Below are 18,295 nucleotides of genomic sequence, written 5' to 3' on the forward strand. Positions count from 1 at the left end.
GAAAGAGCTGACTGACATGGGGGAATAAACATCAGTATTCATATAGTTCACTTTAATACAGTTAGTATTTGCCAAGCCAAATACTGCAAAACCAGTAAAACCTTCAGTGCAGCTCTAAAGACATCAAGCTCCTGTGCACAAAGTTTGTGCTGAGGTTGGGTGGGGTTTGTTTTTGGGGGGTTTTATTTATTTTAAAGTAAAACAAAAGAGTTGAGATAAAAGTTACCAAAATTTTTAGCCTTTGTTTTATTGAGTTACAACAAATGAGCAACAAGTTAGAAAAGTTGGATTTATTCAAACTCTCTAGCATCCTATTTTGTGCAGCATACTGAAAGGTGGGCAAGTTTTCCAACCCCAGCTCGCCAGAGGAATGCACCAGGCAGCTCTCCCTCCATTCCCTCCTCACACGTGCACACACAGACATCCCCCCCACAAATCCAAATTAGCAGTATTTGGAAAAAAGTGCACTCAAGAACCTAGGAGTGATCTAAAAATTTAGTGGCAAGGGTTAATAAACTTCTGTTGTGCGCTACAACATCTAAAGCTGGAGGGCAGACTGCTGGTTATGGTGTCCATCACTGTACCAGCCAAAGAAACACAAAATTTGGATTATGAAGCATCTTAATTTCCTCATTCCAACCCCTCTGGGAGTTGTACTGCATGTTTAAACAAAAAGTGCTAAAAAAACCCCAAACCCAAACCAATATTCAAAAAAAGGCATTCTAGGCAAATCTTCAGAGGCCCACAGCTGGGGCTTGCTGATGAGAAGTGAAGTACAGGAGCTGGAGACGACTTGCCTTGTAGGAGCATGAAAAAGCAGAGATTTAAATACTTCAATCAGTAGCAGGTGGCCATAGAACAAAACAAAAAAGTCAAAACAACAAGAGAAAAAAACCAAAAAAACAAACCCCACAGCTCCAGAACATGTTTAACTGGTCTGAAATGTAAACTGGAGTGGGGATCTGGGCTCAGGTGTTGATCTGCACCAAGACAACTTCAAAAGATTGCAACTCTTTCTTAAAACACTTCGGGGAAAAAAAAAAACAACCCTCCCTCCTCCACAGAAGACACTTCCCTCCCCCCAACCAACCCCAAAATTTCTCAATTGCATTATATGCAAGAATAACTTGCACCTATTAAAAAAATTAACAAAATTTTTATGTTGTACAAATCTGTTCCAGTAGAGGAAGAGGCTGGGCAGAAAAGTAGGTGGGAGAGAAACTAAGAGAAAACTATGTACAAGGACCCCTTCCTCTTTCTTCCTTCTCTTTTGTAACACAGTAGTAGGACTTTGGCACTATCAACAACCCCATGATGATGCTCCACAAGAGTATTTCTCACTGTGCCTCCACAAGCGCAGTTTGAGACTTGGAGTCACAACACACTCTCTCACCCAGGAGAGTTAGGCAGGAAAATAGAGTTTTCTTCTATTTTCAGACAGCATTTCCCCTTCAACATCAGGACAGTGCAGCTGAGGAGTACTCCTGCAAGAATTATAACAACAACATATTATTTTTTAAGGCACTGTGAACTGTTTGAGCTGTTAACTATGATGAGATCTGGTTTACATGCCTGCACCTGTGGTAACACTATTCTGTGTTAACTGTACCCTGATGCCCGTCCTTACCACAGCCTCATGTGGCAGGGTGTTGCATTTTTGCTGCATGTAACACCCAGCTAATAACCCCTATGGACTTCTAACAGGGATATGGTCCAGGCTGGGCTCAGGCAGATTCTCACACTGACTCAAAGATGATGCGTGCACGTGTTTGGGGCAACTACTTTGCAAACACAGCACACAGAGTGCTAAACCCAAGATGACTTCAGGTCTTTCTCCCCCAGTAAATCCTCTTGTAATACCTTTTGTTTACATGATTTTAGAAAATTATACAAACTAAAAGACAACGGAAGCTGCAGAGCAGCTCCTGCTATGACTCCTGCACCTACATAAAGGCTGTACAATTGGACCAGAGATTAAAAAATGACCCCTCAAAACCCAACCTTCAAATAGCAACCAATTCACATGTATCCCCAGTTCCCAGCAAAAAGCAAGGGTTCTGTGACAGGGATTATGCTCAGTTTTTCCACACTGAGGTGTGAACGTGCAAGAAATGCAAACATCCTCTTCATCCACCCTGCAGCAGCGCTCACTGAAACCTGAGCTAACTCATTATTTCACACCTCTTATGGATGTTGCTATCTGGTCTGTTATTTCCCACAGAAGCAGTGAGCTCTGCCTGGCATCTGCAATGGAGAAAGCAATACAGTCAAGCCCAGGAAAAGGCCACAGGCTTGCACCAACATCAAGGGGAAAAGTCTTCCCCCCGCCCTTGAGACCTTCCCACACAGGCCCTGTTCGTCCTGACTCACTGGAAAATTTTAATTTGCTGCACTGGGTTTTGCTTCTCCCTCTGAAATCCTTCATTACATTAGAGCCTGGGTCTCTAATGCACGTCATTTGTTTCAGGGGAAAAAGCATGTCCTCCCTACTTCAGCCTCATTCCCTCAAATGTTTTAGGGTGACCTGAATTCTGCAAAAAACATTTGTCAATCCCATGCTGAGTTACTCGAGAATGCTGACCTGGAGCCCAGCACTAGCAGCAGACACTGTGAGCTTTCTAAATGAAACCCTGAACTTCAAGGAAAGTGAGAACTTGGGCACAAAGTGAGAAACCTCAGTCATGTTCACTTTTGGTGGTTTGGGACCCTGAGGAATGCACTGGGTCACTGGCAAACAAGTGATCTAAGGCTCCTGCAACAGTGCAGAAGGGGCTGGGGATGCCAGGAGGACCCAGATTACTTCTGATGCTCAGTATCATGCACTCAGCAGATGCAATGGATGACTGCCTTCAGGCTTTTTTTTTCCTACTGTGCAACCCCTTCACACATGGTTTGAGTTTGGCAGATCTCCTCAGGGCAGTGGTCACAGCCATCAAGATCCAGTGTTCAGCTACCTCATTCCCACCATGAGCCACAGGCTTGGGTGCCTACACCTTGCAGGGTTCATGTGTAAAAGGTCATCATGAAATTACCCCAAAAAAGGACAGTTCACTGTGGAGAGGTGGCAATAGGGAAAAAACCAAATCATTTGGAGAAAAAACAAAAGCTCTGATCTTGGGAAAACCCCACAGGGAGACAACACTGAAGAAAGCCAGCAGAAGCTGCCAAACACTCTGGCACACTCTGGTCCTGCTCTCCTGTCTGAGCTGTAGTTTGCTGTTTTTAATTCAGAACCAGTTTCTGTTTGTTGAGCTTGCACAGAGGAGGACAAACAAGGGACCTAGTTCTGACCTGTGCTGTAGGAGGGCAGGAACCTCTTTAAAGCAGTCTATTGACAGAGCAGTTGGGCCTCACTACGAGAGGGACACAAAGCCCCTGAGAGCCTCAGGAACACTTTCAGAGATGGCTTCAGTGCACCCTACAGCAGCCACTCAACAGGGGAAGGCCTGGTACCCTATGGGGACAGGTCCCAGCCTCGCTGTGGAGGAAAGCTGACTCCCTCCATGGAATAAATCCAATTTTGCCAAAAGCCTCAGATACAGACTTGGTAACAGAGCCTCTTCTTAGTCCCAGGCTGGCATTGCAGAGCCTGGCATGAATCCTGGTCTCACAGAAGCCCTGTCCCTTGTGAAATTCCCTTTAGCTGCAGCAGCCCCAGAATCTGCCAAACATGAATCAGTTTTGGAAAAACTCAGTTTTTTAAGGCATGAAGTCTGCCTAGGCTATGACACAAATGCTCTCTAATAATTCAAAAATTTCCTAAAGCTACATACTGGAGAAGAGAGTGACTGAGATGGTCTGGAAGAACTGAGGTTTTACAAAAGCCGCACACAAATTCAGTCAGGAAGAGTATGGAGGTCAATCACCAACAAACATTCGTTTTAGACTACCTAGATCAAGCTGGCAAAACAGCAACACCATGAATATGAAAGGAGCATGCTTCTGCCTGATGTATGGTTCAGCAGTGAAAGACTCACACAGTAAGTGAGGCTGTGTGAGACCATGAGGAATCCCTTGTCAGCTCTTCAGTCCACCTCTAACATGTGGTACCTGAGGAGCATGTTAAGAAAAACCAAGCTTTTATGACAACTGACAGCAACAAGCTCTCTGTCAGGTCATACAAAGACTCTGCTTTTGAGTCATACCCTGGATGTCACTTAGGATAAAACCTTGTTAATTTAACACTGAAGTTTAAGCTGAAAATTTCTAAGATTGGCTGGCTGTCCAATGAAAGCTTAGAAAAAGTAGCTGAGATTATTCTGCGAGTCCCATCAGTGTGGGGTATAAAAATTCCAAATTTTGTGGCACAAGGACTGTGGCAATGCCTCCATGTGTGCACCACAGAGCAGGCACTTGCATTCCTCAGCTGAGACTTACAGGCAGAATACAGGAAAATTAAGAAGACTTTTCTAGGTCCCCAGACCAGCACAGTGAGAAACTGGGAAGGAGCAGAGGACAAAATGACCCTCTGACCATTACTGCACGCTCTTTGCAGCAGAAGTCCTGCTCCAGTGCACCTTTTCTCAGTAGGTGGATTTTACGCACAACCACCAGAAAGCTCCTCATCAAAAGGATCACTTGGCAACAGTTTAGCTGAGATCGAGGCTCTTACAAAAATTCCTCTCTGGTAACACTTGAACACCTCCAGGGCTCTGAAGCTTTATGGTCAACATTGGTACCAGGGCACACAGGCAGGAAGTTCACCCCAGCACACCTGACACTGCTCCCAAGCACAAAAACACAGGCGCAAACCTACACTGCTGGCAGGGAGCTGCTGCAGATCCTGGTTTCACAGTACAAGAGGTCTGCAGGAAACAGGGGTTTCAGACAACTCCCCCTGCTCCTGCCTTCCTCCCCACTGCCTCTCTGAGCCCCTGATCTGCTCCCTGCCCTCAGAATCAATATTTGTAGCTGGAAGGGGGAAATGTTCTGGAGTAACAACCCGGATAAATGATCCCACAGTGCATTTATTCGCCACACATTTGACTTTAAAAGGCAGATCAGATCCTGGCTCTCCCTTCTTATGTGGCTGCACAACAGTGGCACCCCAGTGTGCCTCTGGCTGATGTTCCCACATCCTTCTTCCTTTAATCCCTGCCTTTGACACACAGGTAACACCTGTTCCTCACATCCCTAACTACCAATTTTTTCAAGGATAATGCAGGACAGTGCCTTGCAATGCAGTCTGAATTTTCAAGATATTTTGTTATACAGATGCTGTCAATATTTTTCAAGATTAGCTGACCGAATTCAGAGTAAAAAATAATACCACTTCAGGTGGTGGTGTGTTTTTTTTTTTTCTTAAATCTCAAAGAATGTCCAGAAGACTTTTGGACAAGTATTGCACATGAAGAAAATGGAGTGCTAGCCAGTAGGGTTTGCTACCAAAAACTGCACCTCTACAACAGGTAGCTCAATCCAAGGTGGCTATCATAGCAGAAGTCTTAAATACAAGTGTGGAGGCACGTCTATCAGTCCTGGCTTTTGGCTTTCGTAGTTGTGGTTTTTTTTGGTTTTTTGTTTTGTTTTGGTTTTTTTTTTGGTAAAGAAATCCTGAAGTATATTTTACTTATTAAATGCCAGAAAATTACCAATTTTCTTAAATAAGTGTTCTTTCACTACGGTTTTTATGCAGAATGCTGAGATTTCTGTAGGATAAGCTCTGAAGTTGTTGTTTGAGGAAACTCTGGTTTGGAAGAGACAGATTCAGTTATACTGAGCACAAAAATCTTACAGGCTCCAGTGAACTCAATTCAACATACAAGAAACACTGACAGTGCTTGCTCCAGATTTACACCTGTGCAACTGTGATCAGAAACAGGGTTCAGCTCTGCAAATAACAAGTCCTTTCACACTGGGAAAGATCATATAAGCCCCCTTAAAGCCAGGTCCTGCAGCTTGCTTTTAAATTCAAGATCCTGTGAAGAAGAGCTGCTAAACACCCACACAGCTTAGTCTGGGGCATTTCCTGAGCCTCTAGTGAGAGCCAGCAGAACAAAGGCAGACTGGAGAGAGTTCTCACTTGCAACAGGAAGAAAGCATATTTGCATGAGCCTCTTCAGTCTCAGTTTTTTTTTTTTTTTTGCATAAAGAAGCATCTGTGTCCTAGGCCCTACCCCACTGACCTTTTGTTTTAAACATGGCAGGACGCTGCAAAGGACCTGAGATGCAAAAGCAGGCACAGCCTCCATTCAGTGATCTCTCAGCAAGGCAGATATTAGCAACTAGTGTTACTTACTATTTCTCCATGTGGCTCAGCTAGCACATTTTCTGTAAAGGGCTGCAGAGGTTACATAGGTTGTTTAAAGACAAAGTTTTAAGGTTTAATCACTTGCTGCCAAAAAAAAAATTATGAAAACTTCCCTTATCCAGGACTTGACCCACAAGGAGACAAGAAACAAGGCAAATGGCACTAACCCCTCCTCTACCATGCAGTTGGCTTTGATCTACAAGCAGAACGGCTCTCCCTTTTGTTCAGGCATCCAGCAGACACAAGCATCTGGCAGGGATGGGCTCCAGGGATTTACACTGAAGCAGGGTTACGGAATGCCAGAAGCACACCCCGACCAAGGCAGGCTCAGAGAAACGGGGCACCCTCAGCATTACCTGTCTATACGTGGGAATTGTCTCCAGATATACTTTCAGAGTCCAAGTCTGGCAGCTCCGCGTGGCCCTCGGGGGCCGTGTGGCCCCAGCTGTCCGTGCAGTCCGAGGCGGCGTCATCCTCGCCCACCGTCACCTCCACCCAGCTCGCCTCCGCCGGCTCCTCGTTCTCCTCGCTGCCGTGCCCATCGTGGCTGTTGCACTCCAGCCTCTCCACAGCCTCCGCCTGATTCCCCAACAAAGAGTCTTTCAGTGGCTCACAGTCTCTTTTTGCTCTCACCACTGGTTTCCCCCCGTTCTCTTCATTCAGTTTTTTATGCTCCTGGTAATGCTGCCGAGACAGCTCATTACCGTTCTTTGGACTCTCGATGTGTTTTGAACTCTTTTTCTGGCTTTGTTTGTTATGACCATCACCAGCATACTGCTGCTGGTACTGGTCAATCCATTTCAGTGACCCTGTTCTTAGCGAAGACCGGTTCTCCTTGAACCAGCGAACTATTTCAGTTCTCGTGAGCCCAGTCTGAGATGCTAACTGGTCATACTCCTGGGGTGATGGCCACTGGGTCCTTGCAAATGTGCTTTTCAAGAGATGAATTTGCTCTTGTGTTTTCTTCAATGTGGTGGAGGACCCAGATAAAGCACCAGGGAGCTGAGAGCTACTCAGGAGTTCTGCCTGGCTTATTGCACCATTGGGAGTTCCTTGATCCTTAATTTTTCTGTATGATCCCATCGAGTCCAAGACAGCTTGCTCCATGCTGTCCCTTATCTTTCTCCGCTCAGAGAACCATGCATCTATCTCCCTCCTACTCAACTTAGTCTCCACTCGAAGCCTGTCCAATTCTCCCTGGGTAGGAAAAGAGCATTTTAAGAAACTCTCCTCAAGGGCCCTAAGCTGCTCTTGAGTTTTCTCCTTGAATCTCTGGGGAGTAAGATCTGTGTATGGGTGAAATGACCGGCCATGTCGACCAGCTGAAGGTGCTGTTTGATCTTTCCCTAAAGCATCACCAGGAATTTGCACAATGCCCCTCTGACTTCTGTACCTGTGGTCACTGAACCACTTTTTGATCTCACTCCTGGAAAGACCTGTTGCCTCTATAAGCCGGTAGACTTCTGCATCGTCAGGAAACTGGCTTGCCATGAAACTGGCCTTCAGCTCTGCTATCTGCTCCTTGGTCTTTTTCCGCTCACTGGCCGGTGTCGCTGGAACAGCAGTCAGCTTGGCAGGCATCTCAGGCACCTGAACTACGTGAGGACGCTTGGCCTCTGTGGCACTTGATAAGGTCTGTATGGTCCTCTTTTGGCCCTGGTTGGGGGCAACAGCAAGTGTAATTGGTGAACAGGAAACAGTTGAACCATTTGACACAGGAGTCAGAACCAGGCCAGTCTGGCCCAGTATCTGACAAGGCAAAGCTGTCTGGATGATGGGCTGTGGCATTTTTGCAGTCGCCAAAGGAGCTGGCAGGACGGTGATGGTCTGGGGAACTGCCTGGATAGTACCATTGAACATCTTCTTCCTTGCTTCCTCCACCTCTTCAGGAGACCAACTTATACCATGCTTCAAACGCTGCGTAGCAAACCAGATTCGGATTTGTTCTTCTGGATGTTTTGATGCTGCCGTCAACCACGACAACTCTGCTTGCGTTGGGTAAGGAAACTTATTAAAAGAGTTGATCATGGTTGCATTAGTGTCCAGTGCAGAGTTGTATTTGGTACTGTTCAGAGGGACCGGGACCTTGGGGACAAGGTTGATATTTGGTGGCAGCTGTACAGAGGGCATAACGTGGGCTAACACATCATGGAGGAGGTCTCCATTTATACAGGCAATGGCCTCCGTGGCTTCAGTTATGATGCGGGGCAGAGCGCCGTCCACGTGGTTCTCTGCAACTCCCTCTTCTGGCTTTTTAGATCCCTTCTTGGCTTCCCCTTTAGGCTTTCCCACTTTCATCACCGGCACTGTGTTTGCACTGATTCCCCCAGGAAGTGAATCGTCACACTCTGCATTTTCCAGCCCACTGCTCGTGACAGTGACATCGTTAGTGGTGGTCTCAATAGACTGCTCTAAAACAGTCTGATTATTGCGTTTAATTAATTTCAGTTTAAAGTTAGTCTCTCCCGGGTGATATTTCGTGTTGTGGTCAGATAAGGAATCGTATTTTTTGGTTGTGAAGTTGCATTCAGCACAGACATACAGGGGGTTGAGAATGACATTTGGATGCTGAGTGTCAACGTGCTCTGTAAATTCATTTAAGTTTTGTGTTGAGTAAGGGCAGTACTTACACTCATAACCACCCTGGGGTTTCTTAGACTGATTTTCAGCTGGGGGCTTCGCCTCAACCACTTCGCAGTCTTTGACTGCATTTTCTGCAGACCAATTTTTTTTTGATTCCTGCTGCAATGCACCAGTCCCCTTGTCTTTAGGAGCTTCTATGCCCTCAGCGCCCTCCTGCTCCACGACTTCAGAAGTTCGCACCATGCAGGGAGTCGTGGACTTTCTTTTGCTGGCCATGGCAGCTGCTGGCAATGTGCTGTTGTCCCAGATGGTGGCTTTGACAGGATGATCTTGCAAACAGCTCCAAACTTCCCTGATTATTTGACTGCTTTGTTTAAAGAATTTCTGCCCTGGCTGTGACCATCAGCTCCACCAGCAGACCTGTCAGCTGCATGACACCTGTGAAACAAAGCACATGTTAGGCACTGATCAATAAAACACAGATTTAGCAGAAAGGAACAGCTCAAGGTGTGTGCATTTGCAAGGCATGTGTGTATTTTAAATATTGTGGAACTCTTCCTCCTCCCCGTCATCATTTTAAGAGTCAAAAATCTCCCCACAAAGAATACAAGCAATAGGTAATTTGCAATGAAGTGCACCACAGGAGGAAAATGACTGGAACTAATAAGATGAACAGAGAGGGGATTTTAATTTCCACTAGACTCAATGTGTTTAGTTAGGAAAAGAAGATACTGCTATAAATACTGCATCTTTTTATAGAAGCTGCAATTCTATTAATTACTATTTTGAAGCCTGCAGATTTGAAACTGAGTGTGATTTATATTAAACTTAATTACTTCCCACTGTCACTTACCTTGTAAATATGTCTACTAAATGATTGTGGTTACTAATGATGGGTGATTTCTAAATAAAGCTATATGATCTGCCGTGGTTGTAAAAGTAATGGCAGAAAGAAGAGTTAATGCAAATCAACACTTCCAAAGGTCTGTGTTTTGAGAAAGGTGGGCTCAAAGAAACTGCAGCAGGAAACTACAGCAGATTTGTGGAGGCCTATCAAGTCTTTTCCAGAAGAGGTTTCCTTAAAACACCACTTTTTACTCAATGTTGACAGAAATAGCTACAAAAGCCATAGAAGCCCTCAGATACCTTTTAAACAAGGTCCCTTTCTGTGACCCCACTGATAAAGTCCCAACTTGTGCATGTCACTCCCTACAGAATTTAAAAAATCAAACCAAAACATTTTAAGCTTTATTTTTATGCTGAAGCACTTTTAAAAGTCCCCAAATACAAGAATTCCGTAAAATGTATTTTTTGAAGGATCTGAGGCAAACATCAGTCTGAACGAGCACAAAGAAAAATTACACCAGCTTTTTTAGGATCTACCCACAGTCATCTGGACTGGATGGAGGGAAAAAGAGGAATTTAGTAGTCAGAAGAGTTTCATTAATCAAAAAAAAGATTAAAAAAAGGTCACTTCCCTATCTGACAAGATGCTTTTTTAAATTTATCACTGATTCCAATTTGCTATTCTTCCTGATCAGATGGTGCCTCTGGTTTCATAATACTTCCACAGCCTTGATGGAAAACTCAGATTTAACAATCAAGAAGTTCTTGGAATTGAGTGGGAGACACACTGGTGTTTACAAACTGGAGGAGGACAGAAAGTGGAGATTTGCAGAGTGGGTCAGGCTTGAACTGAATTCTGCAGAAGTGCTCTAAATGGAGAATCTGAACTAGAGATCCAGTGGAAGATAACCCTACCCATAGCAGGGGGGATGGACTGGGAGATCTTTGAAGATAATTTCTGATCCAAACCATGATCTCATGTCTAGCCTAATGCACATTTGCTTATTGTGAGGATTGTAAATGATAAGGCGCGTCCAGAACCGAAGACACAAAGATCTAACAAAATAAAATATCACTGCAGTCACATCTGGACACATCCAACATCAGCAGACACTTTAGAATCACCTGAGTGCTGTCCCTGGATCTGCTCCTCTTGCTTGAGCCTTGGCATGAGAGAAGCTGTGAAAGCAAGTCAGCAGCTTCTCAGTTGTGTTTGCAGCTCTCCAGAGCACAGTGCTGCTGCTCTGCCCCTCACAGACTGTACCACTCCTGTACGTATGGAAACTCAGAATGATGTACTGCCAGAGGAAGCAGCTCCAGCTGGGGATAAGAGCAGGGATGGCAGCTTCCAGCTCTATGCACTCAAAGCCCAGCATGAAGCAATTCCCCATACATGAAACACTCCATGTGCGAATTTGCCACGCAGCACCTTCACAGATAAGGCTCTTGTGCAACTCAAGCTGTGAAATACCAAACACCATGGAGAAGATCCCATGCAGACACTATTTACCATGGTGCAAATGCCTCTGCACTACTGCACAGTTCTTTGTGTTCACAGCCACTGGCACCCCTGCACCTCCCATCCCTGACACAGCCCAGGACGCTCCTGCACACTTGGTGAAGCACCAGAGCACCTGGCTGGCTTTCAAGGGTGCATTTAAGCTCCAGGGGCTTCCCTGGGAAATACAGCTTATTTGCTGAGCTCTGTGAAACAGGGATGGGGCTGCACACAGGCTTATGGCTCTGCCTTGGTCAGGATGACCCAGTGCTATTTCCCCCTAACCTAGCACCACCAACATTGTCACCACCATTTCCCAAAGCACTCACCTCTCACCCAACATTTCCTTTTTTGTTTCCTTTTACCTTTTAATGATAAACAAACAGAAGAACAGTGAAAGCAAAGATGCCTGTTTTCTGTACATTTGTGCTGACTGACCATTAAACAGGATCACACTGAATGTTCTCTATAATTTCCACATATTCCTTCAAAATTCCCCTTCTACTTCACCTCACAATCGTCCTTCCACAGATATTTTGGATGTGATCTCTGACTTGCTGCATCTCACTGCATGTGGGATCTGAAGCTAGAGACAAACACACCACTGTCCCAATGCCCATCTTCCTGATCACCCATTTTCAACTGTGCTTGCAGAAAATTAATTAGCTTTGAAGCTTCTTCCCTTGTAGCAAGTTTGGCTGAAACAGGCCAGAAGATTAGAGACAGAGGCAGAATGGGCTCTGCAAGGCCAGCTGGTGCTGGAAACAGGGAGAAGGTGATCAGTTCATCTCACTCTTCCCTGCAGATCCCACAACATTTGTGATACTTGACTTTCTTAGATGAGGGAAGGGAGGTGCAAGGCAGTGTCCTGGGCCAGGGTAATGAAGATGAGCCATGGCTCCTGGATTGTTCCTGAGTCTTGCTCTCCCCTCCCAGGCCACTGCTGCACTAATGGTCTGCTCCTGTTTCAATGCACTACCTCGTGCAAAATTCATGTGGCAGCATCAGCAAAAGGAAGAAAATTCAAAGAACACCAAAGACAGAGCAAGGTTTATTTATATTTCACTGAACTTCCCCCTCCCTCCACAGGACGAAAAAGCTAGGAACACAAAGGAATGCAATGGAAGAAAAAGAGTAGAGAAGGAGAAACATCTAGGTTACAGCTTTCAATCAATCAAAGGTTTCTTAAAAGTCACACTAAATGTTTTGAATTCCCCAATCTCTGGAAGTTTAGCAAGATCTCTGCTGCACCAAGCTCCAAACTCTTACGAGGACAGGAGGACTGGCCTCAAATAAGGATGCAGTGATACAGAGGAAGGGACAAGGTCCCTTCAAAACACATCTAAGTGTGTGGAAAGATGAAAAATTCTGTCTGCTACAATTTTTCAAGAAAATTGTACAGATTGTTGCTTCTCTTCCTTCTTTCTTTCCACAGAACAGTTTTCCATGTCTAATGCTAACCAGCATGTCTAATTGCTGGTTTTCTAACCCTACACTTTCAGTAGGTTTTCTTCTGCCACATGAGAATCGTGATGCACCACAGAAATCAAGCGCAAGTCAAATGCTTTTTAGAGGTCAATAAAAGAAACAAATGACTTTTATCCTAAGAGGTGTTGTCTTGAGCATTCATAACTAGGTACAGACTGTCTTTGTCCCTTCGACCTTGAACAATGAGGAGGAGGAGAAGCTCAACACTTACCTGAGCAAGGAGAGTTTATTGGGATCTCCAAGCAGTAGCTTCTCCAGGACCTAAGTAAGGATATCATTTGGGACAAAAGAGCAGAAAGTTCCAAAAGAAGACTGGACCCCCCCCCAACACATCCTTGGGAGGTGCATCATGTACATTTGCAGAAACTGCCACAGCTCATCCCAGAACATCAGAGAAAGCATCAAGAGCATCTCACAGCTTTCAAACATGAGCCACTTGCCAGAAAATCAAAGCCCCAGCAGACAGCTTTAAATATGCAGTGTTGCTCTTGACAAAACTGATAAATGATCCTACTTCAGCTCCTCCAATGCAATGGCTTGGCAACTGGCACATCCTGATGGGAACCCGAGCTGCACTTTATCACCTGAGCCCTGTCCACAGAACATGCATTCCTTCAGGAGCAAAATCCATATCTGATATTCAATATGGGGCTGCACCATGGTCATGTTAACCTCTATCCCTAAAGCTGGCCCCATTCTCCTCGTATTTTGTTATGGACAGGACTGTGGACAGATAACCTCTTTTTCTGGGCTGCTGCCACTGTGGAGTGCCCACAGGAGTGGGGTGCAGGGTGCAGTCAGCAGCTGCTCACTGGGCATGGGAAGGGAAGACAGTCCTCATCCCTCCAGCTCACCTGCCACATCTCTTGCATGTCTCCCCATACTGCAGGGGGTTGAAAGGAAAAAAAAAAATCTCAATTTCTGAATTTTCTTTTTAAACGAGCAAATGCACAAAGCAGCAAAAGGCAACCAGGTGAAAAACAAAAGCGCTTGGCTCCAAGCAGAATCTGTCATCGTGAATGAAGTTTAAACCAAACCACAGAGAACCTGTGTGCAGGAACAAAAACTTTCGATTTGCTTTGCTTTGGCAGAGCCATCCAGGACAGGAGCACACAAGTCAGAAGCAATGCCTTCTTTTCAACTTATTTCCCCAAAAGAGTGTCACAGTACTTATGAGCGAGACCCTAACCTGTCCTAATTTCTGAAATTTGTTTAAATAATTAAATAATCCAGCCACAGTCCTCTGATCAATTGAACCCCTGTTAAAATGGCTACAGAGCATCTGACAAGAGAATGAAGTGGGATCTTAATGGCATCTCTGTGCCTGACTTGAGGAAATGCCAGATTTCCTATCTGGTCACCTGGCCCCAGACTAGGGAAACTGCAGAGAGTCTCCCAGGAAAAATGAACCATGTTTTTAGGCCTGGCTGGCAGTGGAAAACCCTTGGCTGTGCAGCAATGCCACCTTCCATCAGCATTAAGGTAACTGTACAGTTCAAGCTAAGGGGTGATAAAAACAAATCCAAAAGGTTTCTCTTGCTGAATACTGAAATCTTTTCACTCTCTCCCATATCTTTACCTTGTGCACATAGTTAAATTTTACACTCTACTTCCACCATGACAAAAGGCAAATATTTGGGTAGAAACTGCAATTTTCTGCATTGCTGTTCCCACAGGCTACTCCAAGGTGGTGGCAGAGCAGGAATTTTCCATGGCACCTGGACACAGTTCAGTTGCACAAAGCATCATTCAAAATCCTGTGAGCTGTGGCTGGGGAAGTGGTACGGCAAGGGGGGAGACAAGGCAAGATGCTGCTTGTTTTTCCTTGTACCCCAAAACATGACTGAGTCTGGAAAACGCTGTCTAAAACCAACCAAATTTAAAGGTATGCCTAATTAAAAAGCATGGAAAACTTTAATTTTAGCAGAAAGGAAAAAGCACATCAGAAATGTCACTGCTTTATGCTGCATCTTGCTTTCAGCCAAGGGCTGGAGTAAAGTAAACAGAGGCTGAAAGAGGCTGAACCTCCCAGGCAGTGCAAATGGATCTTAACTTTTCACAGGTAAATCTTACTTTTAAAAGCACACAAACAGAAAAAACCCAAACACTTTAGGAACACTTGTGTAATTTGCCAATAAAATCTTTCTTTATTTTTTCATCTTGCTGCATTGTTTCCTCTGCCCTGTGCTGGCAGAGAGTTCCCAGCACCTGGCCTCATTTGAAAATGAACAGTGGGAAAACCACCAGCATGAGGACAACTGCAAATAAGCACACAAATACATAGCAGTGTTCATTTGCAAGGGCTGGCTGATGCTTGAAGAGGGTGGAAACATTTTATTGCTTTACTGCTTAGGAGCTCAGTCTCCACGAACAGCATCCTCTCTGCTACACAGCACAAGCAACAGCAAATTACATCCTTGTAATTTAACACCCACACCCCCTTGTCTGAACGTGACATTTAATATCACAAAGGTAAAAACTCCTCCCTACAGCTTTCCCACGCCCCTTCCCCAGCTTGAGGACACAGCAGACGTAACAGAGGAGGTACACAGCACCCAGCTCACCAGCAAGGACTTGTTGGGCACAAATTATTCAGTGCCTGGGTTCTTTTGGAATACCATCCCACCTCATCTCACCGTAAGTGGATCTCAGCGACCCTCAACACAGATGCCAGGCCCTGCTGATCACCACCTTGCAAACACTGCAGGTTGCTTTGAGAGCAGAGACACCACCTGCACCACCCTTTTTCTGAGCTGGAGAATTTGGCACCCCTTCCAGGACGTGTGACCAACCACACCGGGATGGACCTCAGGGACTCCCTTCACTCCTGGATCTCTCTTCAGCCATCTCCTCTTATAACCCTCCAAGCCTGTGGGTCCTTGACTTCCCAGGATGCAAATGTTGGGTCCCTCTGAGTGTCTTGGATTTGAACACTCGACTCCAACCCGTGGCTGCCCAAAAGTCATGCTCAGGTTCAGAGCAGAGCAGAAACTAACTGATATTACTTGACAGCATCACAAGCCCCCCTTGACCATCTACTCTTTGTCCAAAGGCTGCAGCAATGCAAACACAAGCAGAACAGGGCAGAGCTGTCATCCTGCTCCCCCATCAGAGATGCTGAACACACATTCATTAAAGTTGCAGTAACATTTTTCTCCTACAAATGCAAGGATGAGAGGGGAGAGACACATTTCATGGTGCAAAAAAAGGAACATGCCTAGGGTGATGTTCTTCCTTCCTTACAACTGTTTTCAGCATGCAGCTGCTACAGTAATATCACAAAGCACATCAGCTAGCACAGCAAAAAACATGTTGCTGCTCTCCTCTGTGATAAAACACTTAAAAACATTGCTTAATTACATACAGAAGAAAAAGTGGAAGCAAACCAGGGCAAATAATTCCTGCATGATAGATTGGTACTGTAACGATTTAATAAACCAAAAAAACACACAGAAAGAAAGGCAGGTTTTGTGAACTAGGGCAGAGCTTTTAAAACAGCATTTAAGTCAGACCAGCACAGAGCTACAACACTTCTACAATTTTTTGCAAGCTGAATAAATTCCAGTTAAAGGGGAGGTATAAAGATTGTTATACCAATATTTTTTTCAGACATGAAAAAATAAAGTTGAAAGTTTGCGTATGTTGGTGCAGACATTCCTAATGATAAAAAAAAATCCTACATAGATGTCTGTAACAGGATGCTGTGACCATGAATATTTTCTACAGGAAAGAAGCAATTGATAGTTTTTCTTTCTTTTAAGGATCAGAGACTCACACCTTTCAAAGGTGATCAGCAAACCAAACTGCCTCTGGAACTCCTGACTTCCCCAGCAACACATCCTGTGAAACTGGATGTCAACACATGAATGGGGGCAGGAGCAAACCCAGTGCACATCCCACCTCTTCCCTGCACCCCCTACAGCACAGTCACTGAGAGACTCTGGAAAAACACAAGGATAAATCAAGAATCAGAAGTTTTGGTGGGCTGAGGATAGAAATTAAAGGCACCAACAGCTGTAGAAAATCCTGGAGAGCTGCATGATGAAATTAATCACACAAAAGCTGCCTCTTAACATTACCAGCTCAGCTATGATGTGACCACTGTGTAAAGATAGAAAAACTCATTCTGAAAAACACAGGTATTTTAGGGAAAAAAACCCCTTTGTAAGCTTCACCAGAATAGGTTGTGTGGCACCACCATGCAATAGGCTTATTTCAGAGTACACTGCTAATAGGCTGTTCTTTTGAACTAAAATGTTCTCATTCAAGCTGCTGCTAAGCCAAAGCTGTGGGGAAAATGGTGGTATGAACACAAGAGGCCAACCTTTTCCCAGAAAAAGGGAAGATGAACATTGCACGCTGTGAATTTTCTATTATAAGTACCAATCTGCAATCACTGGCTTGTACTTTTCTCCCCCTTTTTAAATGCAGGCTTAATTCAGTTGCTAAAAACTGGATTAGGCCTGACTAGCTTTTTTGCTTTCTGAAAAAATCTACTCGTGATTAGAAACTGCACTTTACAAACTGGTTCATGCCCTGAAAAAATACTTCTATTGTAGCAACAGCCACCTACTCCAGCTAAGGCAGTGGCCTTAATGTCAGTGAAGGCAGGAGATGATGCTTCTCCGGGAGGGCACACACCTGAACAGGAGGGAGAGCACTGGAGTGCCAAGGTGGGGACAAAATCCAGGTTTCCTTGCTTCCCAGCCACTGCCTTCTCCTCCAGGAAAAGGGCTGGCAACCCAGAGCTTGCAGACACAAAGGGACAGGTGGGTAACCTGCAGCTCCCACTGGTTTGTGGGGTTGGTGCAGTCTGGAAAAAGCTTTTTCCTTTGTAGTGTGTGCTTCAGCCAGAGGCACGTGCATCCACATCCTGAGGATGTGTCACTTGGCTGGTGCTCTGCACTCACAGATGTCCAGGGACACAAAAGGACCCCAAATCCCAGCAGCACCTGACTGCTCTCAAAACCCAGAAGGTGGATGCCTTGCTGAGGCCTTGCTCTCTCCTTAGGGAAGGAGGAATACAAACTGAGTTCTTCCAAGGAAGATGATGCACAAACAACCCTTGCAAGATACAGTCAGATACATCAGCAAATGTTCTCAACACCCACAGAGGTGCTGATCCTCTGTCCAACACCCTCCACTGGTGGCTTCCAGGGGCAGCAAGCTCCATAGTAATAGTCATGTACCCTGTCAAAATGATCTCCTTTAATCAGTGGTATGTTTAGTGTTTACTCCTAGGGTGGGTACTTGCATGTTCAGAAGAGAGAAATAAAGATGAGAGAAATAGAAAAACTATAAAATGAGATAAATAAAAAAGCTATAAAAGCATTCATTCTATTAAGTTTAATTACTTGTCTGTGCAACTCATTGAGTTCTCATTATTAGACTAAATTAAAGTCACTGGGTATAAATAATTTTTCATATTGAGTTTTCATCCAGCATCATGTGGTAGGAGACAAGAGACTCACAGATACAAAGTAAAAATTATCTGTAGACACTACTTCAGCTTAGTGGGTTAAGCCCTGGATGTATTCATCTTTTATTTTATGCAGAAAAAACCCCCCGTTTATCCTGTTAGAATGTTCAGCTTAACTTCTCTTCAATATTTAAACAGAAGATTTAATGAG

At 44.8% G+C, this 18,295-nt stretch overlaps 1 protein-coding gene across 4 annotated transcripts in view; it reads right to left on the reverse strand.

The window, feature by feature from the left end:
• Positions 1-388: 388 nt before the first annotated feature.
• Positions 389-18,295, reverse strand: part of ZHX2 (zinc fingers and homeoboxes 2) — a 73,923-nt gene continuing 56,016 nt past the window's right edge. For all 4 annotated transcript variants that reach the window (XM_063417905.1, XM_063417991.1, XM_063417813.1 and 1 more), the window contains 2 exons: positions 6,607-9,271; positions 389-1,484 (listed from right to left, as the gene is read on the reverse strand). In XM_063417905.1, coding sequence (XP_063273975.1) covers positions 6,611-9,109 — 2,499 coding nt within the window. In that variant the 5' untranslated portion in view covers positions 9,110-9,271 and the 3' untranslated portion in view covers positions 389-1,484; positions 6,607-6,610. The remainder of the gene's footprint in view (positions 1,485-6,606; positions 9,272-18,295) is intronic.

This window comes from Prinia subflava, chromosome 1 (assembly GCF_021018805.1).
Source record: "Prinia subflava isolate CZ2003 ecotype Zambia chromosome 1, Cam_Psub_1.2, whole genome shotgun sequence".
Classification (NCBI taxonomy): domain Eukaryota; kingdom Metazoa; phylum Chordata; class Aves; order Passeriformes; family Cisticolidae; genus Prinia; species Prinia subflava.